General features: G+C 49.1%; 7 protein-coding genes across 7 annotated transcripts; 2 read left to right on the top strand and 5 right to left on the bottom strand.

The window, feature by feature from the left end:
* Positions 1-1,193: 1,193 nt before the first annotated feature.
* Positions 1,194-2,249, bottom strand: FPRO_09449 (uncharacterized protein; the record flags this gene model as incomplete). The annotated part of the gene is made up of 3 exons (XM_031232843.1): positions 1,194-1,753; positions 1,806-1,911; positions 1,965-2,249. 3 exons carry the CDS (start codon positions 2,247-2,249, stop codon positions 1,194-1,196), a joined length of 951 nt encoding a protein of 316 aa, XP_031082739.1.
* Positions 2,250-3,044: 795 nt separating this feature from the next.
* On the bottom strand, positions 3,045-3,507 carry FPRO_09448 (uncharacterized protein; the record flags this gene model as incomplete). The annotated part of the gene is made up of 2 exons (XM_031232842.1): positions 3,045-3,202; positions 3,258-3,507. 2 exons carry the CDS (start codon positions 3,505-3,507, stop codon positions 3,045-3,047), a joined length of 408 nt encoding a protein of 135 aa, XP_031082738.1.
* A 1,514-nt stretch (positions 3,508-5,021) lies between these two features.
* On the bottom strand, positions 5,022-6,698 carry FPRO_09447 (putative acetylglutamate kinase/N-acetyl-gamma-glutamyl-phosphate reductase precursor (ARG-6); the record flags this gene model as incomplete). Its single annotated transcript, XM_031232841.1, has 3 exons — positions 5,022-5,683; positions 5,734-6,238; positions 6,294-6,698. The coding sequence occupies 3 exons, from the start codon at positions 6,696-6,698 to the stop codon at positions 5,022-5,024; spliced, it is 1,572 nt and encodes a 523-aa protein (XP_031082737.1).
* Positions 6,699-8,270: 1,572 nt separating this feature from the next.
* Positions 8,271-9,083, bottom strand: FPRO_09446 (putative synaptobrevin (v-SNARE) homolog; the record flags this gene model as incomplete). The annotated part of the gene is made up of 3 exons (XM_031232840.1): positions 8,271-8,287; positions 8,344-8,575; positions 8,979-9,083. The coding sequence occupies 3 exons, from the start codon at positions 9,081-9,083 to the stop codon at positions 8,271-8,273; spliced, it is 354 nt and encodes a 117-aa protein (XP_031082736.1).
* A 2,610-nt stretch (positions 9,084-11,693) lies between these two features.
* Positions 11,694-14,198, top strand: FPRO_09445 (uncharacterized protein; the record flags this gene model as incomplete). The annotated part of the gene is made up of 6 exons (XM_031232838.1): positions 11,694-11,867; positions 11,928-12,286; positions 12,373-12,715; positions 12,771-13,090; positions 13,143-13,502; positions 13,571-14,198. 6 exons carry the CDS (start codon positions 11,694-11,696, stop codon positions 14,196-14,198), a joined length of 2,184 nt encoding a protein of 727 aa, XP_031082735.1.
* Positions 14,199-16,318: 2,120 nt separating this feature from the next.
* FPRO_09444 (uncharacterized protein) lies at positions 16,319-18,595 on the top strand (the record flags this gene model as incomplete). Its single annotated transcript, XM_031232837.1, has 4 exons — positions 16,319-16,439; positions 16,530-16,634; positions 16,696-17,024; positions 17,162-18,595. The coding sequence occupies 4 exons, from the start codon at positions 16,319-16,321 to the stop codon at positions 18,593-18,595; spliced, it is 1,989 nt and encodes a 662-aa protein (XP_031082734.1).
* Positions 18,596-19,079: 484 nt separating this feature from the next.
* On the bottom strand, positions 19,080-20,006 carry FPRO_09443 (uncharacterized protein; the record flags this gene model as incomplete). The annotated part of the gene is made up of 1 exon (XM_031232836.1): positions 19,080-20,006. The coding sequence occupies one exon, from the start codon at positions 20,004-20,006 to the stop codon at positions 19,080-19,082; it is 927 nt and encodes a 308-aa protein (XP_031082733.1).
* Between the last annotated feature and the right edge of the window lie 284 nt (positions 20,007-20,290).

Genomic DNA, 20,290 nt, shown 5'->3' with positions numbered 1-20,290 from the left:
TGTACCCTAGATGCGATGTCACCGCTGTGACGCACAGCTTATCCAGTACTTTACCGATATGCATGGTGTGAGAGAAAATGTGAACATCATGCCTGTCAAGACACCCTTGGTGGTGTCAGATCTGCTATGTGTCAAACATTTGCACTCTATATGTTCGGTGCATGTTTAAACCGAGCTCGCTTTGACAGCTGTAAGCCACGACTTGGCTGCGCAGGAGGGCATGACAGACAGTCGTATGGCGAGTGGTGCAGTCTGACAGCGGCCCCTCTTGAAACCGTGACCCGAGCCAAGCTCAAGACCAAATAATACCCTAGTCGCTCACGATTCATGGATCTTGCTTGCAAGAGCGGCGTCGTAGGATCCGCCTCTCCTCAGCCCTATAGGAGAAGCCACAGTTGTGGGTGAAGGATGCTGAGGGCAAGACTAAAACCCCGGCCTGGTATCAGACTGTCTTGGCTCGATAGCCCGTGTTGCTTATGGGCGGTGTTACTCAAACCATCCCACTGTTGCCGTGCTTCGGTGCATAAGGGAGTGTTGGTTGGATCAGACTATCGCGAAGGGTCGCGTTGCGCCAAGACTTCGTCTACTAAGCATGGGGTCTCTTATATCCCCACACCAGGTCCCCTTAGCCGAGCGGGGAGAGGTGCGAATCGTGACAAATGGTAGATGGGATCCAGTGACCAGTGACTGGTCCCTGAATGGTCGATATACGTTCGAAACTAGTGGCTGTACCAGTAGCACTCAAAGTCTATCCTCAACTTCCCAGCTCCGAAATCTGTGACTTATGTGCATATCCATGGGAAGGCATCGGGGGCAATCCTTGCTGGCCCCGTCTGCGGCAATTGTCCTGAAACGCCGAAACCAAAACGAGATCACGTACATGAATTGAACTGGGACATTGATAGACAATTCGGATAATGGGCGAGTGATTGGCCGTAACAGAACGGAGCGAACCTGGGTGTGATCCAAAAAGTTGATAGGCGGGATTCTTGAGGGTCCTCGTTGCCGAACATAACTAACGTACATCTTCACCTGGTCAGATGTCAGTTTGCCAGACGGGAGACAGATACAAGTGACTAACTTGTTTCCGAGAGCTAATTAAAACCTGGGGCCGTTGTTTATTCTGTTCCTTTTTCCCTATCCTCTCGTGACGCCAATCGAAGCAAATTAATTACACCTGAAGAGCTTTTGAATCATTTTGGTCCGCGTCCTCGAGATCGACTTCGACCTTCGCGACTATCAATGCTCCCGCGTCGTCTTGTCTCGTGATCATCGTGGCGGCCGGTTGCTTTTCGCCGGGGACCTGGAGATCTCGAGCGCGATCTAGATGAAAAGGAGTTGTTGGATCGACTGCGGTATCGGCTTCCACCACCGCCACGGGAAGGAGGGGGGCCAGCCGACGATCTGGAAGGCGAACGCGATCCTGGACGATACACATCAGACCTGGGTCCGTACCGACTTCCTGGAGACGCTCGACGGCGACCTCCACCTCCAACACCACCACCCATGCCGTTATTTCCTCCCATGCCTGCACCAGGGGGCCCCCCACGTGCTCCCGCAAACGGAACTCTAGGATCAATGTTGGCTCCACGCCGAGCTGTTGGAGGCGCAGGAGAAAGTTTGCGACGGGGAAGCACTATGGACACATTGATCGCGGATCCATCCACCTGAGCTTCATGCATGTGGGCTATCGCGGCCTCGGCATCGTCCTCGTAGTCGTAAAGTATGTATGCTGTGCCCCGATTTGTTCCAACTTTAACTGTTTTTAGCTGATGTCCGAGATAAATGAGAGGCGGTCATCTTACAGGTTCTGTTTATGGGAAGATCAAGGTCCTTGATGCGTCCAAACTGCCCAAAGATCTCATAAAGATGCTGTTCATTGATGTTCTTGGAAAGTCGCTCTACAACAATCTAGGCATACTAAGTCAGTTTCCGCAACCCGTCCATAACTGTCCAAGACGTACCTTTGTGCTCTTGGCGGCTGGGGAAGCACTCCTATCTCTGCCGTTGCGATCGCGAGCCCCGCGGCTCCAGCTACGACTACGGCTTCGACTCCGGCTGTTGCTACGACTCCGAGTGCGGCTGCGAGATCTGTAACGGCCATTACGACGCTGGGGTGATGTGGAGCGGGCGGGTGAGCGCGAGTCGTGATGATGGCGGCGCTGGGGTGAACGAGAACGTTCAGAGCGTGCAGCGGGTGAGCGCGTGCGCGACCTGTAACGGCCGCGAGATGGCGATCGCGAAGCCATTAGGGTGCCAAGGGCAAAGTCGGCCTCAGCTCAAAATGATGTTTGATATCGCGTGTTGAAGTAGAAGGAATTGGCTTGAAACGCGGAATGTGGCGGTTGGAAGGCTTGTGGGTTAGCTGCTGGAGCTTTCTTGACAGGTGATCACGTGACTGAAGATGACGCGCCATGGAGGTAGGTACCTAGGTACTTAGGTATCCAGTTAGTACCTAGGTACGCATACCTATAGTTGGTATAAAATCAAGCGTTTCTGTTTTGTTTAGCGGGTAACTGGGTGTTTTCAGCAAATAAGGTAGTCATACACGGTTTCCTTCATTTGGGATAAGGTAGTAAGAGAGTGACATATTATGCAAAGGCTCATAACTGGCTGACACAACCTGAATGCTTCCCTTCCAAAATGGATACTGCCTCGGAATATCTATGCATTGTCGATCATCACTGTGGAACCTAGCCCTGGGCTGACTGATAGCTAAGGTAGTCTACCCGTCCGTTCCATGTCATTACCTCCCTGCAAGTAAGCATCCGTATAGCGTGCAGTTGTACATAGCCGCGACCTTGCCTTGATATAATAACCCTGCACTGTCCTGCAAGCAACCAAATCCTTCTTCATTCGAGGGCAACATCTTTATGTGCACGTTCGATGCCACGTCGGTTGCAATCAACTAGTTACCTAGTCTACGCCCGTTTCGCAATCCATATCCATGTCTTGTCACATCTCGAATGCTTTGCCACGTTCGAATTTTTGCGGTGGATGGATGATACAGGTTTGAATCGACTGGCATCAGACATGCATGTATACTAGTTCGCTTCCTTGGACAGTGGCTCCGACTGCGGCATGTGCGGCTTCTGGCACGGGATACGGCCCTTGCGCCGGTGAAATTCAAGGACTTCGGGGGGTGGATCGGTTGCGTTGTTGTCTTTATCCACCCATACGCAGCGCAGGCTTTGCATGATGCCTGTCGACATGTTCATCAGCAGCCTTCTCTTGTATCATGCCATACTTTGACTCACGCTCAACTTGAAGCCATGCCAGCCGGCGGCGCAACATCTCCTCTTCGGGAGTACGGTTTCTGGCATCCTCGGCCATTCTCCTCAGCACCTTTTTGCGACGGCGTTGGTCCAGGGCTCGGATGAGAAAGATGAAAAAGATCAAGGTGATGAAGAGAGCACTGACTCCCACGATGAGGCCTATTTCAAGACGGCTCATGGGTCGAGACTCAGACGCCTTGGGTTCCTCAGGTGCGGAAGTGGCTGTGGGCATGATGCGTTCCCTCGGCGACCTGAAGCCGATATTGGCAGTGGAAGGGGGTTGAAATAAACTTATGGATGAGAGAGAACTCACTCTGACGAAATGACTCGAGTGCTCAAGTGAGAGAAAGTTGTTTCAAGATCCACGAGGATGCACGTTGCGGCGAGTACCTTAAATACCTAGTGAGCCCAGATATTTATGCACAGTGATCAGTCGTTGATGTCGATGAGCTTGCAACAATAGAAATAAAAATACCATTGTGGAATCGATCCGTCTACCTATTCATCGAGAATTAACAATGAACACTGATCGAGGGGCTGTCGCAAGACTCAGACACTTGCCAGCTGCCGCCAGTTGCCAACCCAGCAGGATGCTTGATACTTCACAGCCCAGGCGGCCTTATAAAATGACGATTTCTGCAACGAGTCTGTATTGAACTCTGATACATGTTATTTCGCGACTACAGGAACGGTTTTACAGCATAACTTCTCGGTGTTGGTTTCATCCTCCGGTGGCAAGCTCGACAGGATGAAGGAGTGAAGTGCTAGATAATTCTTGAGCTTGGAGTCAGCAGTAAACAACGAGTGGAAGTTCCATACTATCTTTTGGAGGTTCTTCAACATACAGATACGGTTGCAGCCTCAGCAAGCTTCCGCGTGTAATTGCTCTTTGCAATTAGAGAACCCAAAGAATCAAAGCCACGACATGTACCCGACCTCACACAAGGTGACTCACTGATTGACGTGCCTCCCTCAGCAGTTCCCTTCGCTCAAAATATCCACGACAAACAAGGTTTTCCAAGTTCCAGTCCGAGATCTTCTGCATATGTGCCCCCCCCCTCCCTCTTCAGAGGACCTTCATTCTCAAGAAAATACAGCCTCATAGACGTCTTTGGGGGACCATCTTGACAGACTCAACTCTTCCTTGTTGATCAAGTTTTACTTGGACTGGTAGCTAAGGAGTGACGATAGGAAGACGGCAGGCCTTTCTATCGCTCAACTGACCTGATACCGTTTTCGATGCACATTCTCTTGTTATTGCGATGCTTAGAGGCCATCGTTAGGTGCGCCACTTTACTTCATGTTACACTCACGGCCCAGAACGTCTCCTATTTCGGGTTGGTATGTGATGCGATAGTTAAGAGTATCTGGCGATGACGAACACAGCCTGTGATTGTAACTGTTAATTCAGCAGCTACCTCATGAACAACAGCCCAGGCAGTTCTCAGATTCTTCCAAACCACACTCAAATACAAGTACTTACTGTAGTTATCTCCACAAAGACTTCTAACCTGAGGAATAGCCCAGTTTGGTTTTATGTGATGCTGTGTCCTTCTTTGACAGCCCTTCTGCCTCAGAGTGAACATCGCTTGTTCCTCTTTCGCTTCTGTTGTAAGCTACACGATAAGGAAGAAGGCCTACGTCAATAAGGGTCTGAAGGTGAAATGTTTAACCGTTTTATATTATATTGGGAATTTTAATTGCGAGATATTCAAGGATCGCAGCTAGATAGTTTGGATAGCTTGATCAAGTTCGGCTTTGGGAGGCGTTTAACGTCTCACTTGTGGTCTTGGCAGCATCTCGAAGCCGAGATTCCAGGTTGTCGCCGAACATAGCACGGCCGTGTGCCTTAAACTCCTCGTAGATAGGGACCAGAGCTTCAGATCGGAGCTCACATCCATAGTAGAAAAGAACATTGCCGTTCTTGTTGAAGGTTCCGTCAGCCTTCTCGAAGAACCAAGTTAGGTTCTCATCCTCCTCGCTGACAGTCCAGACCAAGCTAGGGTGATCTTTCTTGACGGCAGCAAAGACGTTCTCAGCGACGTTGCTGAGCCATCCAGCCTTGGTGATATTCAAAGTAGCCAGTGTAGCAATTGGTCGCTCCTCATTGGCTGGCAGGACGACAGCTAGACACTGCATTCCATCGTCGTAGTAGGCATTGAAGTTCTTCTCCTTAAGATGATCGACAAAGCGTTCGACAGTGGCCTCAGCATCAAGACCCTGACGGTCGCGGGCCAGAGTCTCCTTGAACTTGAAAATATCTCCAATCTCATTGACAGACGAAACCCGCTGGATCTTATCTCCTCGACGAATGAGGGTACCGGCACCAGAGTCGGTGAACAGTTCCTTTTGCAAATCGCTGGGGTGGATAATAGCAACAGACGAGCTGCGTGGGAGTGTGTCAAGTACTGGGGATGGTCAGCTATAAGGTTGCACAATGTCACTTGGGCCTACTGACATTCTTTGATTTCTTTGATCTTGAGTCGCGTTCCGTATCGGCACCAGGGCTGAGACATTAAATGGTCGAACTCGGCATCTAAGTTGATAGAGGAAATCTTCTCGCCATCACCATCATACAGTCCACCCTTTTCTGACAGATAAACAACCTTCAGGGGCTCGAGGGCCCGGGCAAGCTCGGCTGCAGCGACATCAGCGTTGACATTAAGGAGATGGCCGTCTTCAGATTCAGCCATTGAGGTAAGGACAGGGATATAGCCAGCCTCAATGGACTTCTCAATAGCATCTTTATTGACCTTGGTGATCTTGCCAACATACTGCCACTTCTCCTTATCAAGATAATCGGCTACAAAAGCACCGCTGATCGATCGAGTTGCAACACCGAGCTCATCCAGTCGGTTAATAAGCTTCAAGTTCTCTTCAAGGAAAAGCTTGCGAGCAATACCCAAGGTCTTGGCGTCAGTAACTCGGATACCTTCTTCGAACTGGGGTTCAACCCCAGCCCTCTGTGAATTTCGTGTCAGTATAATGTTGGCCGACTGAAAGCAGTCGTAATCATACTTCGAGAAGATTGTTCATTTGAGGGCCGGCACCGTGAATTATCACTGGGTATAGATTCATTTCTGTCAAGAACGCGAGGCTTCGGCAGAGCTCGTCCAAGTAATCAGAAAGAATGGCACCGCCAACCTTGATAACGGCAAACTTCTGGGATTCAACCGAGGTGAAGAGCTTCAGGTACTGCTCACCCTCCCGCCTACTTCCAATGCTATTGATGGTCTGCGCAACAATCTCCCGGGTCCTATCGCGGCCAGGCAAAGAAGCGAGGGCCTTGGTTGTTGAGAGGGCTCGGTTGGCGTTGATGGATCGGAGCGCAGTCGGAGCGGCAGTCTTGACATTGGAGCGAGCGACGCGGGGAGCGACTCGTCGGGCACCAGCCCGGAAAGCTCCAGAAGTGGCGGAAAACATCTTTCTTAAGCCAATTGACTGACGATGGTAGGGAGATCGTGCAATGGACAGAGGGGAGGGATGAGGAAGAGAGGATGAGGAAGAGAGGACGAGGACTGTTGACTCTTTTAGAGATTAGATCGAGAGGCCCACACGGCAAGATAAGGCCCGGGTGAGTCAGTGGAGACTAAAAAGGTGTAAGGAGCTCAAGGTACGAGGGTACCTAGGAACCTGGGGTCACCTCCAATGATGGGAGGGGCAACGGCAGGGCTATCAAGATTTCTTCATGTGCAACCAGCTGCGTTACGCACAATTATTCTATGCTCATATGACCGTCTTAGAAGTCGAGGCAATGGCCTTTAATAGTTCTGTTATTGTAACTTGCAATCTCTCTAAAGCTCAACTCGCATGTTTTTTGGAGCCATCATCTCTGACCATTCACCATCGATCCGACACCGCTTGCAGACCCTTAGCTGACCGGGGTCGAGGTCTCCATTGCATCATGATAGAAATTTTTCCCATCAAGCTCCATCATGAAAAATACCATGTTCGAACCGTCTCATCTATTGTGGCCTGCAAGTATGGACGAGTAATCAATCTTTGCCTTAAATTGACATCATCTGTTCATCTTTGCATTGAAATATCTACAGTGAAGCAGCAATGGTAAAAATGTCCCATTCATCCGCTGCAGATCTTTCTACCAAGGCAAACTCACCGAGGTCCAGTAACACGGCTACACTCCCTGATCCCCCTCCTAAAAAAAATCAGATGGTGATGAGGCATTATCAATCAGTCGGCGTTATCAATCTCCTCCTACCCACAATACCCTTGCACCTACAGAAGAAGCCCACAACCAAATGACGCCAACAGAGGACCCATGGTTCAGGTACGTCGAATCTTGAGCCTGTAAGGGTTCTCTTTCGTTCATCCTCAACGGACAAGATGCCATATATGCAGATAGGTTCCACTTTCGGAGCAACTATTGTTCGAGGCATGGCTAGTCTAGTTCATCCAAATACCGGCTACCCACGTCTTCGAAAAGTTTTGACAATCACCATGGGTTTCTATGAAACTGGAACCTTCATCGTGCGATAGGATTCTCCTATTAAAGAGGTGGACTAACAAGAGGGAATACTGTAAGAATTGGAGAGCTGACCCGATCTTCTGCCCTCAGAAACCATGAACCGTCACTCGCCATTCCTATCTTCAGTCTGGCAAGCAGACTGCCGCTTCGTTGCGACCTATGACGCAATACGAAGAGCCGGTTTGATGACAAGGATCCGCGGAAAGGTATACATCTCAATTAATCGGGGAACGCCTAATCTCAAACATCTAGCCCGGTCTGAAGTTTCAGGAGCGATACTGAGACCTCGTCATCAGTAAGTCACCCCAGGAGCGAAAACTGCCTGCGTAACATTGACCGGGACCCAACGTGAACAAACTCCATCGTGCTCAAATCATATTCCATTGCAATAATGGCCGGTTGCCCAAAAGTTCCATTTCCCATGGTCGTAGCTTGCGATATTCGATGTCGTCATGTCCCAGCGTGTGTATCGTAAGGACCAAGTGGTACCCAAACAGATGATTGGGCTATTAACGAGTAGCCACAACTAGGGAGGGTTAGCAAGTTCTTCAATAACACGTCTTTGACAGATCGACGACATACCAGAGGGGACAATGATGATGACCAGTAGAATGATGATACCGATAATCAGACACATTCGCATCTTCATATCCTTCCACCACATCTGCTTGCGGACTCTGTTGGCTCCTCGACGGAAACCTTGTGCCGAGACGGCCAAGTTGTCGGTCTTATCCTGAAGAGCATCGAGGCGCTCACCACGCTGAGAAACCTTGTTGATGTTGTCACGCATCACACCCACGGTATCATCAATTTGCTGCCGACTGCATTAGTTCATATCCAACACTAGAGGCATTGCAGTGGTGGTGATGTTGAGGTGCGACGTGGTTTGGACACTGGCGTCGCTTGACAGCAAGACGGCAAGAATGTTGCGAAAGCTCATCAAACATTGGCACACTGAGGCAAGTGGCGTTTGATCGGGTTGCTCGGAACGGAGAGCATGATGCTGCGTAATTACTCCCAGGCTATTATCGCATGATTTGCCGGTGGCCAGTTGCTGGCTCTTCGAGAAATTGCGAATCTATCGCAAATCGTTTGCCAATCACCAAAAGGAGGCGTCATCCGTCATCCGTCATCAGACAGCCTCGTCGCCAAGTGTCGCAACCCAAAATCATCCGAAAAACACCAGCGCATCACGAAAATCATCAAGACAAACTTACAGCTTGTAGCGCCTGCGTTCTGGCATTGCCGCCAGCACCCTGTTGTTGGGCTCCAGCCTGGCCACTGGGGATGTAAGGGTCGTAGGGGGCTTCCTGCTCAGGCATTTTGGCTGTGGTTTGGAGATGTTCAAGTCGCTAGGAAATAACAAAAGGGTATCGGTCGGAATAGCGCGAAAGATCGGAAAGTGCAGGAGGGAAAGTTCGCGATTACGGTGCTATCGTATCGTGTCGTTGTGATATTCGAAAAAAGGAGGTTGGCGTAGCGAGAGGTTGGAAGAGGGAAGTTGATTATGAGACGTTGCGCTGGCCCAGGCGAAACAAGTAGTGAGTGACCAGGTTGCAGGTGAACCTAGGGCGGAGCTGGTTTTGGGGCGCTGCTGGGTGACGAGGCCCCCGGGGGGCTCGGGGCGGGCTTCAGATGGGCTGCGGTTGCTTTAACGTGGGCGATTGACGTCGGGGCCAAGTACTTCTACATGATTCGAAGGCCTACGGATACATAACTTAGGCTTTGGCAATCAAGAGTCTTTGTCCTTTCAATTTATCGGGGTTCATCAACTGTTGGTTACAGGTATGTAGTTCGTTCATTTTGTTGTTCTATTTTTGGCCATGATAGCCAATACCTAGACGCCTTGGAGCACCTAACTAGCCTGTCTACAAAAAGTGCTGTAGGTCGTAAATGTCCTTACCTGTCCTACTGGAAAGGCGTACAATTCATTGCTCACGCTTATCGGGAGAGTAGTTGCACTGTAAAGTATTCGCGCAGTGGTACGTTCCTCCTGTTGCTTTGAGTCGCGGTACGCAATGCCTAAAAAGGTTACCGATGGAACTGGTGATGACAGACTCATGTGATGCTGTAACCCAAGTCGTCCCTTTTCAGTAAGCGCGGAGATGCCTGCCCGTATTCGCATCCATGGATAGCCACCATCAGCCACGGCTCACCTCAGCAACAGCGCCACATCCGATTCAATTTGAGTGTAGGTCAGACATCCACATTCGGGTACTCCCCTCAAACAGCCCATTCATGCACTTGGAAACACATGAACGAGGAAGGGATAGGTAATTTGTATTAGTGCTTAGGGTTTCACCAGAAAGACTTTCTGCAACACAGCAGCTGGTATCATTTTTATTGTTGCTGAAATATGCAATATCAAATAGCCATAGATGGGTCTTGATAGGCCACGCAATAGAGAAGTATATTAGTACTCAAGGTGTCTTGGACTGACATAGGTATCGCAACTAGAATAATGACGGTCGTAGATTTTCAGAGTGGTTGCTGAAAGTCGTCTATGGAGACGTTTTTCGTTGCATTAACATGAAACCTTGAGGTCTGTGTTGAATGCTTCATACATGGCTCTCAAAATGGTGCCAACGGGAGACTACATTGAGCCTCACCCAGCATCAACAGCAATGAATATCAGTAAACTTGAAACAAGGGGTAGATAGCTGCTATCAGTACTCTATCTTTGTTGACTACGTCTTACTATGCTGCCCATATAAAGCGAAAAGGCATAGACGACGTTATCCATGTTCTGTCACTCGATCTATAATCACACCTAATCTACGCATAGCCACGAATAGGACTGAACGGTAAGCATCCTTAAAGCATAATTTGTCGAAAGGGAAACATTCTTAATTTAGTAGAGCTCATTGAAACGCTGAGATAATTGCACCTGGATATAAGGATATAAATATGAGAGAAGCGATCATTTTGTCATCATCATGATGGAAGAGGCTTCCGGGATTTTAGAAACATGCAGCTAAGGGAACCAATGACAGGGGTCGTCCAGATGATAGGATTCGATCGAAATGTCGATTTCGATCTCGCTGATGTAACACAAGCGGATGCTTCACTGATTTTGTGGAAGACGCGAGAAGAGGAGAAGGATTTTGAAGCTCAACAAAACAGACATCTACACGCTATATGACTCATTCTCAAGGCGACTCAGAACTTCAAGTCATCAACAATAGGTAAATTAGGTAGTACGTGTATCTGTCACAGAAGTATACATCACTTTATGTATGGATGTATGTATGGATGTCATGATATTGGATTAGACACAATAAGGTATGGTATGATTATTTCGTCAAGCTCAACCTTATTAATGCATCTTTGATTCGTTAGCTACAGCCAATCATTTGAGCCGGATCCCCCTCCGAACTCGATATTGTCCCTCCACATTTGAATCGAGCTACAGTGCAATTGACTTAGTGAAAGGAAAAGGCTTTATTCTTCTAAGCTAGCTACAGAAAGAGAGGACTATTTATAATAGCCCTTAGGCATTCACCTAACAGGATTGCCTATAGCTGCCTAACCAGGCTTCCTGCATATAGGCAACTAAGGCAAACAGCAAATACATACAAACAAGGGCATCAGTTATCCAACAAATTGTACGAATATGGTATATGGGACTCTGATCATTGGCAGATTGTTTGGGAAGCTGGTTGTACGCAGCAGCGTTAAGTTGATAGGGTGAGAGATACACACCTCGATCGAGAAGTCTCGTTTATTTGTGTGCACGCATCCATTAACTACTTGACATCACTTCCAACCTTCACTCATTTGGATAATGAAACACGTGAAAGGAGACCCATGCAACGCAGATATTACTTGTCACCGAATACCTTGTCTGATCCCTTGCTTCCAGTCAACTGTGATACACTAGGTACTTACTTTCTTTGAACGTCCCCTTGCAAGCAGTATCACGAGTCCAAGTAATGTCCAAGAGATATCGACAGCTACTCCCTATCCCTCCCAATGAAAACTCGCCCCCCAACTCGCACCCATCTGGATCTTCCTCGACTCCACGGTCCTCCAGCGACGAACCTTTGAAGCGACAACGAATCGGAACACAACTAGCATGCGACTCGTGCCGTAAGAGGAAGATTCGTGTAAGCTTGTCAGGAAAAGTGCCAACCCACTTGTCCCTTTTAACACGATTTGTCAAATAGTGCGATGGAAGAAAGCCCATGTGCGAGGCTTGTCGACGACGCGGCGAAAAGGAACCATGCACCTACGCCGAGACTCGAAGTCCGGGCCAGACGAGGAAGGAAACAGAGCAGATTCTGGGGCTGTTTGATATATTGAAGACAGTACCCGAGGCGCAGGCCATTGATGCTCTACGAGTCGTGCGAAGCCACGCAGATCTCGATACAGCCGTGTCGATAATCCAACCGCGGATAACAAAAAACATCAGTGACCATGAACACTCCCCTGAGCACCCTCGGCACCTGGGCCTTGAAGCTGAGCTCATGGCAAGACATTATCTCGCCTTTCCAGCGCTCCAACCCCTTGAATCTAGTATCTTGAAGTAAGCTGACTGGATGTGAAAAGCCTCAACATTCGCTATCCGGCGACAAAGCCGTGTTATGACCAACTTTTACTGACGTTCAGAAGGAAAGTCTTCAGCGCCAGCCGGACATCATCGAGCACACAAACCGACAAAAACACCCCAATCACCAACAGTGACCCGAACCCGTTCCCAGCCCATGATCCTACCCAGAGCCTAGCACCCACCCTGAGCTCATGTGACGAACGACTAGAAGAACTGAATATTGGGTTTTGGACCTCTGTACCAATCGCCTCCGACTTGGCAGCAAAGGTCATATCACTATATCTGGAGACTGACCACCCCTTATTGGGCCCTTTTGATCCTACCTTGTTTATGGAAGATCTGGTCCAGTGTCGAACCAAATACTGCAGTAAACTACTGGTCAGTACCATTATGTACTGGAGCTGTGTAAGTGGTCTGGAAGGATTGGGGTGTTCGATTAGCCTCGCTGAGACAACAACAGCAAATGTACAGTGCAGTCGACTCTACTGTTCAGTCACTCATACCGCAGTTTTGTGAAGAGGCCGAGAAACGCTGGTCCGTTGAAAAGGCGACAGATTCTCTGCTGAATCTCGCTGCAACACAACTTTTGGGCTTAGCATATCTGGGTAATGGAAAAGATCACTACGTCTTGACGTATGTATCTGAAGTGAACGCCATGGGGGCTCGTATGGGACTTTTTGGCGTGGAGCAAAGCGTTGCGATTTCGAAAGCAAAGCAAGTGAGCCCCGAGCTACAAAGCGCGACATCGTATGCGGCTTGGGGAGCTTTTAACTGGATAGTGTGGGTTCAGGAAGTCGAGATCTCAGACAAGACGTGATGTTAACATCCTCAGGCTTATGGCTTTGTTCTATCAACAACCTGGCCTCTCGTATCCCGAGTACCCCCCTATAGTCCCAATACCAGGACATGAATGGAATGACCCTTCTGATTCCAGCCCCGGGTCTCATCAGCAGAGACCTAAGCAGGCGTACATGGGAGGCACGTTTCCGATTATATGTCGATTTTGGAGAATAATGCACGAAGTAACATTGAAATACTATCGTGATCAGCCTCTACCTCGCGAAAGTCTCAACAGCCACATTACACTCGCCTTTGCGGAGTACAAATATCGAGAGCTGATAGCTTGGGCAGAAACACTGCCTCCATCTATGGTGCGTTCAGAGCAGAGTCCGCATCATGTTTTGGTCTTTCAGTACGTTTCGACTTTCTCGCCTCTTCCCAATTATAGTCCTTCTTCTGTTAAAGCTAATCGAATGGCAGTATCTGGCTCCATGTCGCTATTCTGTGTGTCCTTCGCCCATTTACAGTTCGTGCGAGGGATTCGCCGAAACCACTGCGACTGAAAACATTTCCCTGCAGACGCAGCTCGCCTGACGCCGCATGTAAGGCATCCGTGAATCAGCTCAAGCGTCTTGTGGTGATGTACCGAGAAAGATATGCATGTTCATCCTACACGATGTTATGGCATACTGCTCTGATCCACATCGCCAATGCGATTCTTGGAGATACAAAGGATCCTGCCTGGCGCTTCTACCTATTCTTTTGTGTCGAAAGCTACGGAGAACTACGACGAGCATTCCGGTTTGCCGAAACGATCGGTCGCAGCATATTGTCCATGGCGCTTCAGCAAGGCGATCTATCCACAGACGAAGCACGAAGACTAATGGTGCAATTTGAGGAGAATAGGCTGACTAGTCCGTCGGAAGATATACGGGCGACTTTCATGGCTGATTTGAATCTTGCCATGACGGATCCTGAAGAAGCAAGTGTGGAGAGCCTGTCTGGCAGGTTTGAGGATATTGCACTGTTTCGGGAGTTTACAAATGCGGGCGACTCAAGTGAGGATGAATCAGTAGAGTCTGAAGATAATACTTGGGACAGGTTATGAGACAGGGCATTCACTGATAGAATGAATGTTCAGCACAAATGACCAGAAGTGGCTTGTCGAGCAAACGACTGGCTCAGAAGCTTCTTGAATAAGGTACCCCTGAACGAGAAACCAGCAATGGAGTTAGCTTCAGACTCAAAATGATTAATAGAATAAGGCAACACATCACAATTGCCGTTGAGCGGGAGAAGGGGGAGAAGATCGTGCAGCAAGCAATACCAGTTGTGCCTCAAACATGAGACAAGTGGTAACACTGGCGTCTATATGAAAGTTGAACAAAAGGGAGGAGTTTGCCGTTGGTGTAACGGGGGGAACGCCGCTGGACTAAAAGAGTATGTTTGCGATATGAACCACTACGTAGTGTTTTATTCAGTCCGCCACGGCTACGAACAAAGACGGAACCTCTGATCAGTATCAGAATCGACCATTTCCGGGGAACAAGTGTTTTAATGGTTGGTTCCACAAACACCAAAAATGCCTGTTTTCGAAAGTCTGGAACCTTAGTCACTTAGAAATAGTCAATATCAATGCTCCCATGGATTGACCTGATCTGCGATGGGTCCAAGGTTCGTCAGACTCGGCCGGTTTACGGAGAATCGACACATAAACCCCTAAAACAAAAGAGAGATGGATCAATCGACTACCGACTTGACCACTCCTAGATGTTTTATGCAAGCTCTTCTATGGGGCCAAAAGTGCCTTGGATAGGCCATGCCAAAGTCCCATGCAGGCCATATCAACATGTTGATGAAGTGGGATATCAAGGTGAACACGAGAATCTCGATTACAGATGTCAGCTGATGAGCAATGGCCGGCCAGGGATGGATGTTCTGTCATTTACTGAGCGTAATCAAGCGACGGGCTTGGCCCCAAATTCTTGTCTTATAACCTGGACTGCTGTATAAATTTACTGGGTCAACCACAAAACCCCTCATATCACACATATTCTTGGCTTGCCGTGCTACCGAGACTTGCTCTTCACATTGTGATATTCATTTTCGAGAGGCAACTCCATACATACATACCATACCATTCATCAGATACAAACTGGACTTGGCCCGTCTGGGTTTGGCACATCACATCTGGATCCCACACGCTAACTCGACCGTATCGACGGAGCCTTAGAATGTGCAGAGGGTGGAGTTTAGGGCGGCCGTTCCAGGTCCTCGCCTGCTCGTATTGGCAAATCTCTACGCATAAGAGGCTAGCTTGGACCTGGAGATGGCGGGTCGGAGGGGGATTATTCAGCTGTGAGCTGCTAACAATGATGCAGTTGGATGGCATGTATGTCCGAGGTGGCCGACACGAGTTGAATGAGTGAGTGGTATGCATTCATCTAACGATATTTCGAGGGGTGAAACATTCAAATGTTATCAAGAGCAGTTAGTCAGTGACATTTCCTCCTCGTATCTCCATGGCTATGCCCGGGCCATTTGAGGATTGGATGGGATTTTTTGAATGGCTCCCGCTTACGGAAAAAAGGTTACTTTTATGATTAATTGGAGGTGCTGTGCTCTGTACCTAGGCCGAAGATGCGCTTGAAATGCTACACGAGGGTAATTTACTGCCATTTGCTCAACCTCGTGTACAAGCATCCAATAAATAGCGAATATATCATATCATCCATCTCCAGATATTCCTCTGTCAGCACCCAATTGATCCGGCTGTCGTCTTTGATCAATTCTCGCACTGAATGCCCGACCTCCAACTTTTAAAGTTTCCATCCTTTGTGACCTTATAATAAACTGAGGTAAAAAAGTTAGTAGGTACCTTGTGCACCTAAACTGGCTTTAGCTCTACCTTAAGGTAATCCCGCTTCTAGGTAAGTCAGGTAGGTAAGGTAATGCCTAACCCCTGCTTCTTTGTCGAGGTTCCTTCCATTCTTAGGTTCCTAGCCACCCCGGGCTGCCATCCCAATCCCCGTACCTATCCAGGGCGTTCACTCACTCATTCATTCATTCGCAGGTAACCTCCGCCCACGCCTGTCTCTCTCTCTCTGTCTGTCTGTCTCTCTCCACTTCTCATCGTCATCCTTTCGCTCGTTTCTTTCTCTTTCTATCTTTGCATCCTCATGAAGCTCGACACGTATCATCCTTGTCGTCTTTGAGCTCATCGTCGACATGCGCTTCCCGTCAACATCGAGATCAGAGCCAAGGCTCGGTGCAGGCGGCATCATAGCTGCCCTGCTACTGACGCTCAATCGCTTTTCCTTGGCCTACCAACTGGATCCTAATTCGACGAGTGAGTTACACCGTGAAACAGTCGCCCAGCCGCTTGCTTGGTACTTAGTCCTCCCAATACCGCGCATTCTGACGTAGAAATTCAATTCAGGTTCGATTAAGTCAATTGCCAAATCAATCGCCAAGGATATGGTTGGCATGTATCATGGCGACGAACCCGGACAAACACCAGGTCTACTACCTGATCCTTATTACTGTACGAACGCACTCCCCAAGTCGGCATTGCTCCATCTGTCGATACTAACACTTCCTGCCAGGGTGGTACGCTGGCGCCTTTATGGGAACACTCGTCGATTATTGGGCATACACTGGCGATTCTCAATATGTCGAAATCACCAAACAGGCACTTCTTTTCCAGGTCGGCGATCACGACGATTATATGCCTATTAACCAGACAAGAACCGAAGGAAACGATGATCAGGGATTCTGGGGACTTACTGTCATGTCGGCTGCCGAGTATAACTTCCCCCACCCTGCAGAAGACCAGCCACAATGGCTTGGACTTGCACAAGCCGTCTTCAATACCCAGGCAGCTCGTTGGGATACAGAGCATTGCAATGGCGGCTTGAGATGGCAAATCTTTCAGGTTAGTGATTCAATATGTGTAGTTTCGGACTTGCGCCATCATCACCTGTCAAATCTTCGTGGCGTCCTCCGGGTGCCTAGCGTCAAACCTTTATCATCAGTCGAAATTGATATTGATGGGCTAACAACCGAATGCAGTGGAATAGGGGTTACGACTACAAGAATTCGATTTCTCAGGCTTGTTTCTTTGCTCTAGGTGCCCGCCTTGCTCTCTTCACTGGCAATAGCAGTTATGCCGACTGGGCAGATAGAACATGGGACTGGATGGAAGCAGTCGAGTTTATTGACCCGAAGAGCTGGTACGTTTATGACGGTGCTCATATCGGCAACAACTGCACGAAACTCGTTCCCTATCAATTCTCTTACAACGCGGGCGGTATGATTCTCGGCGCCGCTGCCATGTACAACTTTACCGAAAGCCAGGTCTGGAAGGATCGCCTCGACAATCTTCTCGTGGGTGCCAAAGTCTTTTTCTCGGGGCCTGAAAAGAACATAATGACAGAGGTAGCCTGTGAACCCGTGAAACTCTGCAACCTCGACCAGAAGTCTTTCAAGGCATATCTGAGCCGTTGGCTTGCTGTCACCACACAATGGGCTCCCCATACTCGCGACACCATTATGCCCCTTTTGCGTGCTTCCGCTGTTGCAGCCACGGACAAGTGCACGGGGGGTGATAACAATCGAATGTGTAGTCTCTACTGGACCAAGGACAAGTTTGAGGGCGAGGTCACAATTGGTCAACAAATGGCCGCACTGGAAGTTACTCTTGCCTGCATGATCCAGGATCGACCCGCCCCGCTAACGAAGGACACCGGAGGAACAAGCAAAGCCAATCCTGGCGGTGGTGCCGAAGATGTTGGGCGAACGACCCCGGACTTGGATTATAAACCTTTGCCTGCCGGTGATAAGGCTGGTGCTGCCATTATTACAATTTTGATTCTCGCCGGCCTACTCGCTGGTATGTTCTGGATATTTTTTGACGAAACGTCAGACACTGGTCCCATTGATCAGTTTCGGAGTTTTGGATCCTCAGCCGCTGCTGCCGTTGCCGCTTTGGCTGCTGGTGGGGGCGCAGCCGCGGCATTTAGACATAAGAAGGACAAGAAGGACATCAACGAAAAGAATGCTGCGGTCTTTGCGACATCAAGCAATGGAAGCTCCCAAGAAAACACCAACAGCCCTGTTGCAAACGATGTGCCTGCCGGCGTTACCTACCAAAGTCAGGGGCAACATCGTCGGGTGTCTAGTATGCCTTTGGGGTGGCCACAAAACCCAGCAATGAGAGGAAGCACTCTATATGACTCTGACGGGATTTATCCAGCCTCGGCCTCGGCGCGGCAATCTCGAGGGGACTGGGCAGTAGGAGGTATTGGCGAATCAAGCAGTGCTGCAGGAAGTTCGGCTGGTGGCAATAGAAGCTACACACATCAGGAGAACGCGACAGGCGACACCACCCCAGGTACTGAGGAGCCTGGTCTACCACACGATATGAACAGTAAGAGCGCCACCCACATCGTCGAAGTGGGCGCGAGTCAACGTGAAGCTCCAGGAGCTATCGGAGTAGCACAGTGATCTTTTCCTGTGCTGGGTAATCATATTTTCTTAGTCAAATGGGCTGAGACTTACGACATTCTTGGCAATACACGCTCAACTAGGGTTTAACGGAAGCTTGTGGCATTTTGGGGGCGTTTTGACGGTGACGGCGCAGATCGGTTGACAGCCTGTGGGCAGGCTTTTGAGTATTATCTACATAACTTGGACTGGAGTACCATAAGAAAGAAGGCTTCCTAGCTACAACGGCAGAGTCGAGGTGTCACACACAATTAAATACAAACTCACAGGTTTCTGTCCTTTCCGACAAGAGATATATGGCTCAGCAGAGCAAGAGTAGTATACATTTATTTCACGCAGAGTTTTGGATGGTGCTATGATTTCCCGTATTTACTATCATCATCATTTCAACAACGCTTTAATATCATCGACAACACATTCTCACAGAGTCAGTCTCCTATGCCATCAAATCAGCCGCTCATAGATTTTCAGGTGCTCGTGCCATTCAAGCTGCCTTGTGGTATGTTTCATGAAGCGCCTGTGTCTCACGTTCAAGGAACTCATCGAATGTGCTCAGCGGGATTCCCCATACTTCAACTTCTTCCTTGGTCGCAAGCTTGGCCATGTCTCTCATGACCAGTTGACCAGCTATGAAAGGGTTGGTGGCTTTCTGATCCATGATCTCCTCATCAGAAAGGTACTCTCCCTTCAGATCCCTCCCCACGGCTTTGGAGAGCTTCTGTAAGATGGCTTCCACTTCGATCCACTCATCGGCATACGTGATCTCCTTTCCGTGAAACTTGGCTGGGTGCAAAAATGCTTCGCCACCGAACTTGCCAATAGTGACGGTATCAGTCAAGGGTAGAACAGTGTTAGGAGTCATAGCAGTTGCAAAAACACCTTTGTCAACGAGGTCGGGATACATTCTGACGAAGGGTTCGACATAGTTGGCCATGAAAGCTCCTGGGCGCAAGATTGTCCAGTGCTCGAAGCCTGCATCGCGAGTCTGGTTTTCAATTGCATGCTTATTTCGCATGATTATATCGGTGAAGCTTCCTGGCTCCATGGCAGTCAGCTGGTCGGGATTGCCAGCGCTGAAGCCGCTTGAGAAGATGGCATGCTTGACGCCAGCTTCTTTGCCACTATTCAAGACGTTGGTTGCCCATCGCCTCTCCGCAGTGAGGTCTGTGAAGTCGGGCATAAGGACAAGAAAGAGGCCTGTACAGCCCTTCATGGCCTCTCCGAGAGCCGCTTTGTTGTCATAGTCTCCAGGAATAAGCTGGACCCCGAGAGTCTCAAGAGCTTTGGCCTTATCAGAGTTGGGATCGCGGACAAGGGCGTGGACAGCGATGTCCTTGGATCGCAGGTAGCGAGCGACAGAGCCTCCCTGACAACCCGTTGCGCCCGAGACGAATATTTGAGGGGTAGACATTTCCAAGTTTTGTCAAACGATAGTGCGTGCAAATGCTATGTGAGGTCAACTATTCAATCTCTTTGAAGTACCACATGCCCTCATTATATAGAAGATACCCGCATACTGACTTGCGGGGAACTCTTCTATCCCATAGAGTACACCATCCCGTCGCCGGAGATCCGATTCTCACGGCAGATCCCCCGGGGCGGAACTCCGCCTCTGCGCTAACTTAGATGCGTCATCGCCGTCAGACTTTCAGCTTCCAACATCATAATCATTGGTATTACTAATGTCACTTCCGC

The sequence above is a fragment of the Fusarium proliferatum genome (assembly GCF_900067095.1).
Source record: "Fusarium proliferatum ET1 genome assembly, contig: FPRO_scaffold006, whole genome shotgun sequence".
Lineage (NCBI taxonomy): Eukaryota > Fungi > Ascomycota > Sordariomycetes > Hypocreales > Nectriaceae > Fusarium > Fusarium proliferatum.
Note: the sequence above shows the minus strand (reverse complement) of the source record. Positions and strands in the feature narration are given on the sequence as shown.